This window comes from Protobothrops mucrosquamatus, unplaced genomic scaffold (genome assembly GCF_001527695.2).
Source record: "Protobothrops mucrosquamatus isolate PMUCROS unplaced genomic scaffold, P.Mucros_1.0 scaffold1910, whole genome shotgun sequence".
In the NCBI taxonomy this organism is placed as follows: Eukaryota; Metazoa; Chordata; class Lepidosauria; order Squamata; family Viperidae; genus Protobothrops; species Protobothrops mucrosquamatus.
In genome coordinates, this window is record NW_015388034.1 from 143,740 (window position 1) to 156,915 (window position 13,176).

At 41.2% G+C, this 13,176-nt stretch overlaps 1 protein-coding gene across 1 annotated transcript in view; it reads right to left on the reverse strand.

The window, feature by feature from the left end:
* The window catches only part of NDST2 (N-deacetylase and N-sulfotransferase 2), a 23,432-nt gene extending 10,487 nt beyond the window's left edge, over positions 1–12,945 (reverse strand). Inside the window, exons 1-4 of the mRNA XM_015823554.1 lie at positions 12,769–12,945; positions 10,801–10,897; positions 8,919–9,042; positions 6,544–6,718 (exon numbers count right to left, since the gene is read on the reverse strand). Coding sequence (XP_015679040.1) covers positions 6,544–6,718; positions 8,919–9,042; positions 10,801–10,897; positions 12,769–12,939 — 567 coding nt within the window. The 5' untranslated portion in view covers positions 12,940–12,945. The remainder of the gene's footprint in view (positions 1–6,543; positions 6,719–8,918; positions 9,043–10,800; positions 10,898–12,768) is intronic.
* Between the last annotated feature and the right edge of the window lie 231 nt (positions 12,946–13,176).

The following is a 13,176-nucleotide window of genomic DNA, read 5'->3' on the forward strand; positions in this document are numbered from 1 at the left end:
CCAGCTTGCGGGACTGGCCTAAGGGATTTTAAAGGGGTTTTAATTACTTTTAATCTGACAAATTTAAATATTTCTTTTTAATCAAATTTTAATTAGGTGTATAATATGTTAGTATTTTATCCAATTGTCAGCCGCCCTGAGTCCGCAAGGAGAAGGGCGGGATATAAATGTAATTAATAAATAAATAAATAAATAAATAGTAAGGCCACACTTGGAATACTGCATCCAGTTTTGGTCACCACGGTGTAAAAAAGATGTTGAGACTCTAGAAAGAGTGCAGAGAAGAGCAACAAAGATGATTAGGGGACTGGAGGGCAAAGCATATAAGGAAAGGCTGCTGGAATTGGGTAGGTCTAGTTTAATGAAGAGAAAGACGAGGGGGGACATGATAGCAGTGTTCCAATATCTCAGGGGCTGCCCCAAAGAAGAGGGAGTCAAGCTATTCTCCAAAGCGCCTGAAGGCAGGACAAGAAGCAACGGATGGAAACTGACCAAGGAGAGAAGCAACCTAGAACTAAGGAGAAACTTCCTGACAGTTAGAGCAATTAACCAGTGGAACAACCTGCCTCCAGAAGCGGTGAATGCTCCAACACTGGAAGTTTTTAAGAAGAGACTGGACAGCCATTTGTCCGAAATGGTATAGGGTTTCCTGCCTGAGCAGGGGGTTGGACTAGATGACCTCCAAGGTCCCTTCCAACTTTATTATTATTGTTGTTATTATATCTGCATCTTTCTGGCAGGAGTCTCTGGCCTCCCTTGCGCTGGATACGCCATGTTCTTACTCAACCTGGGATGCAATGAAGTCTGTCTTATGGGGAACGTCAATGACACAAACACCATCCTTGTCTGGTCCAGTGTTTCTCAACTTGGCTGGGGAATTCTGGGAGTTGAAATCCACCCCTCTTAAAGTCATCCAGGTTGAGAAACGCCAATCTAGTCATTGCTTTATGACACGATAAATGCAGCTGGCTAAATTAACTGCTCTAATCGAAGAAAAGAATACAATCCAACTTTCTTTGTATTTGGAAGCCGCTTCTGAATTTTTGTGCTTGAGATGGGAAAAAAAATGAAACTTTGCTGATTAGATAAATTTGTGGTTACAGAAATGGCTAGGACATATTAAATATGTCAGAGGAAAAAGCTGGGGATTCAACGTTATTATTTTATTCTACTGCAATAAAAAGAATCAGAAATCAAGGCATTCTTTCCATCCTTTCCCCCTACACTTCTTTCTTTTCTCTTTTCCTTTCACCATTTCCCCACTATTTTCATTTTCATTTAATAAAAGTTTAATAAAATTATTATTTATTTTTTTAAAAAAAAGAAATGATGAAGGCAAACCAGTGATCAACACAAGCAGGTCTTGGACTAATTAAAAGTTAGCAGTGTTATATAACACTTGAAGTTAACATTCTTTTGTATAACTGGCTGAAAGCTGGAACAAGAATAAGAATAAGCTGCTAGTACGAGGGAGAACCATGGCAATGCAACAGGGTGCAGGGAACCTTGACCTAGCTCAGTGGTGGCGAAGCTATGGCACGGGTGCCAGAGGCGGCACTCAGAGCCCTCTCTGTGGGCACGTGCGCCGTCGCCCCAGTCCTAGGCCTTCAGCTGGGTTTTATAAAACCTTTTCACTTTAGGCCTCTGCCGCCATGTGAAGAAAAAAAAAAAAGTTCAGTCAATCAATTTCAACTTCTTGTGGGGGAAAATAAAAGATCTTGCAAAGTTGGAATTGATTGATTGATTTAACTTTTTAGTCCCACCCAGTCTGCCATTACCACCGCAGCCACGCCCACCCAATGGGCCACACCCAGCCAATGGGCCACACCCACCCGGCACTCAACGATGCATAAGTGGGTTTTGAGTTGCAGTTTGGGCACTCAGTCTCTAAAACAGTGGTTCTCAACCTTTTTAATGCCGCGACCCCCAACCGGTCATAAGTCAAGGACTAAACCGGTCGTAAGTCGAGGACTAAACCGGTCGTAAGTTGAGGACTACCCAACCGGTCGTAAGTCAAGGACTTTCCCTGCCCGGGAGTGCCGCGCATGCGTGGTTCCGCCCCCTGTGCCGGCCGAGGCGTAGCTGGCAAGCGGCAGAGATGGAGCAGGCTGACCACCAGCTGGCCCAGCTCAAGGGAGGTAAGGCACCCGCCAGAAAAGGGAAAAAAAAATGGCGGACAGCCTTGCTTGGCGACCCCCGTGAAATGGTCGATCGACCCCAAATGGGGTCGCGACCCATAGGTTGAGAACCGCTGCTCTAAAAGTTTCTCCATCACTGGCCTAGCTTTTTGACCAGGGTTAGAAAGTCCAAGCTAGGCAGAATCCAGAGGCTCTTGGAGGCAGTTCAACAGGAATCCAACCACATACCAATCAATTCCTTTGTGATAATTGGGTCCATTAAAGAACTGGATCTCTTCAAAGGTGGATGGGCTTGGGAAATTGCTAGTCACAGCTGGGTGCATGGAGAGAAAGAAATGCACAGCGGTTGTGCCTGCAACAGAGAAATAAGAGAAAAACAAAAGCTTCATCAAGGTTATGTTGGGTTTACTTCAACTACCAATAACTGCCAGTTTCAAATACAGACCTTGACTGACGGTAACAACTGAACCCCAAATTTCCAGTCCTAAGCAAGCAGTTGTTAAGTGAGTTGCACTCCATTTTATGATCTTTTTTGCCACAGTTGTGAATTACTGCAGTTGTTAAGTGAATCCTGCAGTCGTTACGCAAATCTGGCTTCCCCCATTGATTTTGCTTATTGGAAGCCAGCTGAGATTACAAATGATGATCCACATAGCCTCAGGACAGTACAACTGTCATAAATATATGCCAGATGCCACGTGCCCAAATTTTGATCACGTGACCATGGGGAGGCTGCAACAGTCGTGAGGACTGACCTTAAGACACTTTTTTCAGTGCTATTATAACTTTGAACTAAATAAATGATTGTAAGTCAAGGGCAACTTGTATTTCTTCTCACTTCTCCAATATACTGGAGTGGCGAAGAATACTGGTTTACAGTTTAAACCTCCAGAACATCTATCTGGCAATTCTTATCAAGAAATTGGGTCTATGCATATCCCCACTAATTTCTTAGCTTGTTGCTGAAAACTGATGGGAAATCTCGCCATTATTATTCTACAGCAGTGGCCAAAATTGTGGAAACCTTTTGGGAAAAGGGTATTTTTGAGGTTTGATGGCTAATAATACCACTTTTGTTTTTGGAGTAGTACCATAAAGTTATATATCAATGGAAAGATAATTTAATCAAGAATGTAATGCAACATAGTTTGTTCAATTATCTGTACTGTATTCTATGAAAAGTGATAGCCAAATAACCAGAAAAAGGAAGCACAACTTGCTTAGGTTGATATCAGGTAGCTTTCCTTCATCTGATTGTAGCCAATGAGCAGGAGTGTTTAGAGAGCCAATCGGGTGTCATCTTGTTTTGGCAATGAGCCAATCAGATCACAGTAGGATTCAGTTATTGATGTCCTGTATTGAAGCTGAGAGGAGGACATTGGTCAGTGTGTTATGTGATCGCTATCAAGTCGGTTGGGTTTTTTTGTGTTCTTTCATTTAGTGAGCTTGTAAAACATATTAAAATTAAAGTCATGGTGCAAAGAGTTGACTGGTTGGCCAGAAAGCAATGTAAAATAGTATTATGAAGTGAACAAGGCTACAGTTATAAAGAAATTAGAAGAAAAATTGGTGGAAACTTAACTAAAGGTGGCGTTTCTACTGTACACTTTTCCCAAAAGGTTTCCACAATTTTGGCCACTACTGTATGTATTTTGTGGCCAAATTTCAGTATGGTAATCTTAAGGCCAGGATCTCTAAGGGTTCTACAAAATAATTCAAGAGTTGTTTTGGCAAGGAGTATAGGATTTCTATCTATTTTTTTAAATTATTTGTTAGCATGGTATTTCCACAGAATGCTATTACACAGAATAACGAATGTCAAATTGTTAAGCAAGATGAAAAATGCCATTGGGGAATAAATGTTACCAGTTTTTTGAGGACCAATAATAAGGAACTTGGGAAGCCGGTCACATGTCTTCTCTTTTGACCAGATATCCTTATGGCGCTTGTCATCACAAGGGTTCTGTGTCAAGAAAGACATCAAATGTGGGACCATGTAGGAAATACATGACTTCATGTACATTAGGTAAATAATCTGTATAAGAAGGTCCCCATCTAAGATGCATTTTACCATTCAGAATGTACTACTATGATACCGGATGACTGGTCTACAAGAGTCTTGGAGCAAAGTTGTTCAATCACACTAAATTTTTTTCATAACGTTATGAAAACATTTAATACATCAAAACAGATAAAGTATTTTTGCAAAATTTATTTTTGGAAATCGGCACTTATTTTTGAAATTTTGTTTGCTCGATTTTGCTCTTTTCCTAAATAGGAAATTTCAAGAGAAGTTATTTTTCCAATCTTTTTTTGCGTCAGTCACATGATTCTAGCACGTTCTTGGTTTTGAGCGGCACGTTTTAGGAAGCACACCGATATTGGAGCACGTTCAGATGAGAGCCACCAAGATGACAAAGGGCTTGCATAGAAAAAAGATTGTGAGGAACAGTTGGTGCTATGGGCATCTTTAGTTTGGAGAACACCTGATCGCTATCTTCAACTCTGAAGGTCATTCAGAGATGTTCCAAAAGATGGAATAAGAAATTGTGGGTTCCAATTTTGGATATTTTTTTTGGGGGGGGGGAATTGGTTGAGCAGCAGGAAATTTTAAGGGTTAGAATTCAACAATAGACCATTTATTCATCCTGCTGTATTTGTTGTTGTTAGTTGCGAAGTCGTGTTAGTTGTGAAGTCACGCCCCCATGGACAACGTTCCTCCAGGCCTTCCTGTCCTCTACCATCTTCTGGAGTCCATTTAAGCTCACGCCTACTGCTTCAGTGACTCCATCCAGCCACCTCATTCTCTGTCGTCCCCTTCTTCTATTGCCCTCCATCTTTCCCAGCATTAGGCTCTTCTCCAGTGAGTCCTTCCTTCTCATTAGATATCCTGCTGTATACTCTCTCTTATATTCTATGATTTGGAGGAGAGGGGATGATAATCTGATAGTATTGCAAGAATTTGAAATAGCTAAGGCAGGTGAAATTATCTTCGTTCAAGGTTGGTCTAGCTGGATTCTTAGCATAGCATAACTTTTATAGCCAATTTATGGGACCAACTGATATTCAAACAATCCAATTCCTTTATTATCTATTCTACCAAAGGACTGCTTAATTGCATATTATCAGAGGGAGATTCCAAGCTGGACGTCTCTGAAATATTGCCCACCCAGGGGAAGTCTCCAGCTGAATGTCTTAAGATAGTTAAACAGGGATGCTAATAATCATCTCCACGTTCCTCTTTCAAGGACGGATACAGATGCCATGATGCATTTACAGGTTAATGTATAATCTGGACTGGTACATGAAGGAAAACAAAAACTGGTTTTAAGGTTATCTTTCTGGCTAAGAGGAAGGTCAAATATGTGGTGAGGCTGTCTGTTGACTTTGTTTTTATTTGTCACTAAAACTGGCTTGTCAAAGGAGAGCTGTCCCCGATGTTTGTGTCACAGCAGTTTCCAATTGTACAGCCCTGAGACCTACTTATGAATATCATTTTCTTTTCAAAATGACAGCCTCAGTTGGGGGTCTGGACCTAGATTACCCAACAGTGAAAACAGCGCTAAAGGACCGGCCATTAAGAAATTTGTTGGATTCACCAATGACTCACCTTGCCTGTACAGTGAAGGTACAAGCTGAAAATGGATTCAGAGTCAATTCAAAAATGCCAACCTTCTCCCAAAAATAAAGTTTCCAATGTCCAGAAACAGCCATAACTTCCCATATTCCCAGTTAATTCCAAAAGAATCAAAAGGAAAATCAAATGAACTGAATCAATGGGAGCCTATCTTAGACATTGTTGGGAAATGCCCCCCCCCCTCTCCAAATGCTTCCTCACCTGCCACAGAGGGTTCTTTTCCTCTGAAAATATTTCAAAATACTTTTTGGCCAACTGGATGGGAGGCAAAGTCTGGAGACGAAGATTGGTCCAGCATTGCACAAATTTGACAAGACTTTCAAAAGTGTAGAGCCCAAGCCGGTCATTGCCATAATTGGACAAGTGGGTCATGAAGATGCTGATCTACAAACAAGGAAGGAAATGGAAGTTTTCATTAGTATCAACAAACAAATGCACTTGGGTCCTACTGCTTGCTTTTTGCAGTTGCAAACTATACAGTGTCCAAGGATCCTATAGTTTTTGTTCTTTCATTTTGTTTAGATTTGACATTTACAGTCATCCTTCCCAAAGAGGAAGATATTCATATAAATAATTCCCGTGTCCCAGAACTTCTTGAGAGGATTTTAANTCCAGCAGAAATGGTCTGGTAAAAGGTGTAGTTAAGTGCCACAGGGTCACTGTGAGCACGTTGGTGCTGCAAGGGTGAAAAAGTGAATTAGGAGCATGAAACTGCTTCTCCCCAATTCAAAAGGCAGCCAATGTGTGAATGTTCGCCTGTGCAGTTACCTGATACCAAGAGTAGGCTCGGTCAGCGGGGTTGATGAGGACAGCAATGATTTTGGCCTGTGGAAGAAGGGCTGCACTTCGTTTGGGGACCACCCCGGTATCGAAGTAATTGGCACTTTTCTCAAACATGAAGTCTGTGCTGGCATTAGAAGGGATGGGGAAGAATTCCATGTACCTGTCAAGTTGAGCAAATGAGGAAAAAATATATATATAAGGAAATAATAATGATGGAATTGAGCAATTCCTGGTTTCTTATTATACGTAAGAAGCTTGTTAGTGCCTAACAGACTTAGGGATGAATGGATGGAAGATTTAAAAAGCCCCTGACATAACTGATAATTCTCAAATTCAATGCACCTCTAGAGAGCAATGCTGTAGTTAATTGTGAGAGGGACCTCGGAGTCCTGGTGGACAATCACTTAAATGTGAGCCAGCCGTGTGCTGCAGCTGCCAAAAAGGCCAACACAGTGCTGGGCTGCATTAACAGAGGGATAGAATCAAGATCACGTGAAGGGTTAATACCACTTTACAAGGCCTTAGTAAGGCCACACTTGGAATACTGCATCCAGTTTTGGTCACCACAATGTAAAAAAGATGTTGTGACTCTAGAAAGAGTGCAGAGAAGAGCAACAAAGATGATTAGGGGACTGGAGGCTAAAGCATATAAGGAACGGCTACTGGAATTGGGTATGTCTAGTTTAATGAAGAGAAGGATGAGGGGGGACATGATAGCAGTGTTCCAATATCTCAGGGGCTGCCCCAAAGAAGAGGGAGTCAAGCTATTCTCCAAAGCACCTGAAGGCAGGACAAGAAGCAACAGATGGAAACCAATGAAGGAGAGAAGCAACCTGGAACTAAGGAGAAACTTCCTGACAGTGAAAACAATTAACCAGTGGAACAACCTGCCTCCAGAAGTGGTGAATGCTCCAACACTGGAAGTTTTTAAGAAGAGACTGGACAGCCATTTGTCCGAAATGGTATAGGGTTTCCTGCCTGAGCAGGGGGTTGGACTAGATGACCTCCAAGGTCCCTTCCAACTTTTTTATTATTATTATTAATTATTATTAATTATTATTATTATTATTATTATTATATCTGCATCTTTCTGGCAGGAGTCTCTGGCCTCCCTTGCGCTGGATATGCCATGTTCTTACTCAACCTGGGATGCAATGAAGTCTGTCTTATGGGGAACGACAATGACACAAATACCATCCTTGTCTGGTCCAGTGTTTCTCAACTTGGCTGGGGAATTCTGGGAGTTGAAATCCACCCATCTTAAAGTCATCCAGGTTGAAAAACACCGATCTAGTCATTGATTTATGACACGATAAACGCGGCTGGCTAAATTAACTGCTCTAATCGAAGAAAAGAATACAATCCAACTTTCTCTGTACTTGGAAGCCACTTCTGAATTTTTGTGCTTGAGATGGGAAAAAAAAATGAAACTTTACTGATTAGATAAATTTGTGGTTACAGAAATGGCTAGGACATATTAAATATGTCAGAGCAAAAAGCTGGGGATTCAACGTTATTATTTTATTCTACTGCAATAAAAAGAATCAGAAATCAAGGCATTCTTTCCATCCTTTTCCCCTACACTTCTTTCTTTTCTCTTTTCCTTTCACCATTTCCCCACTATTTTCATTTTCATTTTCATTTAATAAAAGTTTAATAAAATTATTATTATTATTATTATTTTTAAAAAGAAATGATGAAGGGAAACCAGTGATCAACACAAGCAGGTCTTGGACTAATTAAAAGTTAGCAGTGTTATATAACACTTGAAGTTAACATTCTTTTGTACAACTGGCTGAAAGCTGGAACAAGAATAAGAATAAGCTGCTAGTACGAGGGAGAACCATGGCAATGCAACAGGGTGCAGGGAACCTTGACCTAGCTCAGTGGTGGCGAACCTATGGCATGGGTGCCAGAGGCGGCACTCAGAGCCCTCTCTGTGGGCACGTGCGCCGTCGCCCCAGTCCTAGGCCTTCAGCTGGGTTTTATAAAACCTTTTCCCTTTAGGCCTCTGCCGCCATGTGAAAAAAAAAAAAAAGTTCAGTCAATCAATTTCAACTTCTTGCGGCAAAAAAAAGATCTTGCAAAGTTGGAATTGATTGATTGATTTAACTTTTTAGTCCCACCCAGTCTGCCATTACCACCGCAGCCACGCCCACCCAATGGGCCACACCCATCCAATGGGCCACACCCACCCGGCACTCAACGATGCATAAGTGGGTTTTGAGTTGCAGTTTGGGCACTCAGTCTCTAAAAGGTTCTCCATCACTGGCCTAGCTTTTTGACCAGGGTTAGAAAGTCCAAGCTAGGCAGAATCCAGAGGCTCTTGGAGGCAGTTCAACAGGAATCCAACCACATACCAATCAATTCCTTTGTGATAATTGGGTCCGTTAAAGAACTGGATCTCTTCAAAGGTGGACGGGCTTGGGAAATTGCTAGTCACAGCTGGGTGCATGGAGAGAAAGAAATGCACAGCGGTTGTGCCTGCAACAGAGAAATAAGAGGCAAACAAAAGCTTCATCAAGGCTATGTTGGGTTTACTTCAGCTACCAATAACTGCCGGTTTCAAATACAGACCTTGACTGACGGTATCAACTGAACCCCAAATTTCCAGTCCTAAGCAAGCAGTTGTTAAGTGAGTTGCACTCCATTTTATGATCTTTTTTTGCCACAGTTGTGAATTACTGCAGTTGTTAAGTGAATCCTGCAGTCGTTATGCAAATCTGGCTTCCCCCGTTGATTTTGCTTATTGGAAGCCAGCTGAGATTACAAATGATGATCCACATAGCCTCAGGACAGTACGACTGTCATAAATATATGCCAGATGCCACGTGTCCAAATTTTGATCATGTGACCATGGGGAGGCTGCAACAGTCGTGAGAACTGATCCTAAGTCACTTTTTTCAGTGCTACTATAACTTTGAACAGTCACTAAATAAATCATTGTAAGTCAAGGACAACTTGTATTTCTTCTCACTTCTCCAATATACTGGAGTGGCGAAGAATACTGGTTTACAGTTTAAACCTCCTACAACAGTGATGGCGAACCTTTTAGAGACCCAGTGCCCAAACCGCAACCCAAAACCCACTTATTTATCACCGGGTGCCGGGTGGGCGTGGCCGCAGTGGTCATGGCAGACTGGGTGGGCGGGGCCAGGGTGGTGGGGGCCAGTCCCTCGCTATCTCCGGGGCACGGCATGCGTGCCCACAGAGAGGGCTCTGAGTGCCGCCTCTGGCACGCGTGCCATAGGTTCGCCACCACTGTCCTACAACATCTATCTGGCAATTCTTATCAAGAAATTGGTCTATGCATATCCCCACTAATTTCTTAGCTTGTTGCTGAAAACTGATGGGAAATCTCACCATTATTATTCTACAGTAGTGGCCAAAATTGTGGAAACCTTTTGGAAAAAGTGTATTTTTGAGGCTTGAATGGCTAATAACACCACTTTTTTTTGGAGTAGTGCCATAAAATTATATATCAATGGAAAGATAATTTAATCAAGAATGTAATGCAACATAGTTTGTTCAATTATCTGTACTATATTCTATGAAACGTTATAGCCAAATAACCAGAAAAAGGAAGCACAACTTGCTCAAGTTGATCTCAGGGAGCTTTCCTTCATCTGATTGTAGCCAATGAGCATGAGTGTTTAGAGAGCCAATCGGATGTCATCTTGTTTTGGCAATGAGCCAATCAGATCATAGTAGGATTCAGTGATTGATGTCCTGTATTGAAGCTGAGAGGAGGACATTGGTCAGTGTGTTATGTGATCGGTACCAAGTCGGTTGGGTTTTTTTGTGTTCTTTCATTTACTGAGCTTGTAAAACGTAATAAAATTAAAGTCATGGTGCAAAGAGTTGACTGGTTGGCCAGAAAGTGATGTAAAATAGTATTATTAAGTGAACAAGGCTACAGTTATAAAGAAATTAGAAGAAAAATTAGTGGAAACTTAACTAAAGGTGGCGTTTCTATTGTACACTTTTCCCAAAAGGTTTCCACAATTTTGGCCACTACTGTATGTATTTTGTGGCCAAATTTCAGTATGGTAATCTTAAGGATAGGATCTCTAAGGGTTCTAGAAAATAATTCAAGAGTTGTTTTGGCAAGGAGTATAGGATTTCTATCTATTTTTTAAAATTATTTGTTAGCATGGTATTTCCACAGAATGCTATTACACACAATAACGAATGTCAAATTGTTAAGCAAGATGAAAAATGCCATTGGGGAATAAACGTTACCAGTTTTTTGAGGACCAATAATAAGGAACTTGGGAAGCCGGTCACATGTCTTCTCTTTTGACCAGATATCCTTATGGCGCTTGTCATCACAAGGGTTCTGTATCAAGAAAGACATCAAATGTGAGACCATGTAGGAAATACATGACTTCATGTACATTAGGTAAATAAACTGTATAAGAAGGTCCCCATCTAAGATGCATTTTACCATTCAGAATGTACTACTATGATACCGGATGACTGGTCTACAAGAGTCTTGCAGCAAAGCCGTTCATTCACACTACATTTTTTTCATAACGTTATGAAAACATTTAATACATCAAAACACAAAGTATTTTTGCAAAGTTTATTTTTGGAAGTCGGCGCTTATTTTTGAAATTTTGTTTGCTCGATTTTGCTCTTTTCCTAAATAGGAAATTTCAAGAGAAGTTATTTTTCCAATTTTTTTTTGCGTCGGTCACATGATTCTAGCACGTTCTTGGTTTTGAGCGGCACATTTTAGGAAGCACATCAATATTGGAGCACGTTCAGATGAGAGCCACCAAGATGACAAAGGGCTTGCAAAGAAAAAAGATTGTGAGGAACAGTTGGTGCTATGGGCATCTTTAGTTTGGAGAACACCTGATCGCTATCTTCAACTCTGAAGGTCATTCAGAGATGTTCCAAAAGATAGAATAAGAAATTGTGGGTTCCAATTTTGGATATTTTTTTTTTGGGGGGGGGGGGGAATTGGTTGAGCAGCAGGAAATTTTAAGGGTTAGCATTCAACAATAGACCACTTGTTCATCCTGCTGCATTTGTTGTTAGTTGTGAAGTCGTGTCTGACCCATCGCGACCCCATGGACAACGTTCCTCCAGGCCTTCCTGTCCTCTACCATCTTCTGGAGTCCATTTAAGCTCACGCCTACTGCTTCAGGGACTCCATCCAGCCCCCTCATTCTCTGTTGTCCCCTTCTTCTATTGCCCTCAATCTTTCCCAGCGTTAGGCCCTTCTCCAGTGAGTCCTTCCTTCTCATTAGGTATCCTGCTGTATACTCTCTCTTATATTCTATGATTTGGAGGAGAGGGGATGATAATCTGGTAGTATTTCAAGAATTTGAAATAGCTAAGGCAGGTGAAATTATCTTCGTTCAAGGTTGGTCTAGCTGGATTCTTAGCATAGCATAACGTTTATAGCCAGTTTATGGGACCAACTGATATTCAAACAATCCAATTCCTTTATTATCTATTCTACCAAAGGACTGCTTAATTGCATATTATCAGAGGGAGATTCCAAGCTGGACGTCTCTGAAATATTGCCCACCCAGGGGAAGTCTCCAGCTGAATGTCTTAAGGTAGTTAAATAGGGATGCTAATAATCATCTCCACGTTCCTCTTTCAAGCACGGATACAGATACCATGATGCATTTACAGGTTAATATATAATCTGGACTGGTACATGAAGGAAAACAAAAACTGGTTTTAAGGTTATCTTTCTGGCTAAGAGGAAGGTCAAATATGTGGTGAGGGTGTCTGTTGACTTTGTTTTTATTTGTCACTAAAACTGGCTTGTCAAAGGAGAGCTGTCCCCGATGTTTGTGTCACAGCAGTTTCCAATTGTACAGCCCTGAGACCTACTTACGAATATCATTTTCTTTTCAAAATGACAGCCTCAGTTGGGGGTCTGGACCTAGATTACCCAACAGTGAAAACAGCGCTAAAGGACCGGCCATTAAGAAATTTGTTGGATTCACCAATGACTCACCTTGCCTGTACAGTGAAGGTACAAGCTGAAAATGGATTCAGAGTCAATTCAAAAATGCCAACCTTCTCCCAAAAATAAAGTTTCCAATGTCCAGAAACAGCCATAACTTCCCATATTCCCAGTTAATTCCAAAAGAATCAAAAGGAAAATCAAATGAACTGAATCAATGGGAGCCTATCTTAGACATTGTTGGAAAATGCCCCCCCCCTCTCCAAATGCTTCCTCACCTGCCACAGAGGGTTCTTTTCCTCTGAAAATATTTCAAAATACTTTTTGGCCAACTGGATGGGAGGCAAAGTCTGGAGACGAAGATTGGTCCAGCATTGCACAAATTTGACAAGACTTTCAAAAGTGTAGAGCCCAAGCCGGTCATTGCCATAATTGGACAAGTGGGTCATGAAGATGCTGATCTACAAACAAAGAAGGAAATGGAAGCTTTCATTAGTATCAACAAACAAATGCACTTGGGTCCTACTGCTTGCTTTTTGCAGTTGCAAACTATACAGTGTCCAAGGATCCTATAGTTTTTGTTCTTTCATTTTGTTTAGATTTGACATTTACAGTCATCCTTCCCAAAGAGGAAGATATTCATATAAATAATTCCCGTGTCCCAGAACTTCTTGAGAGGATTTTAA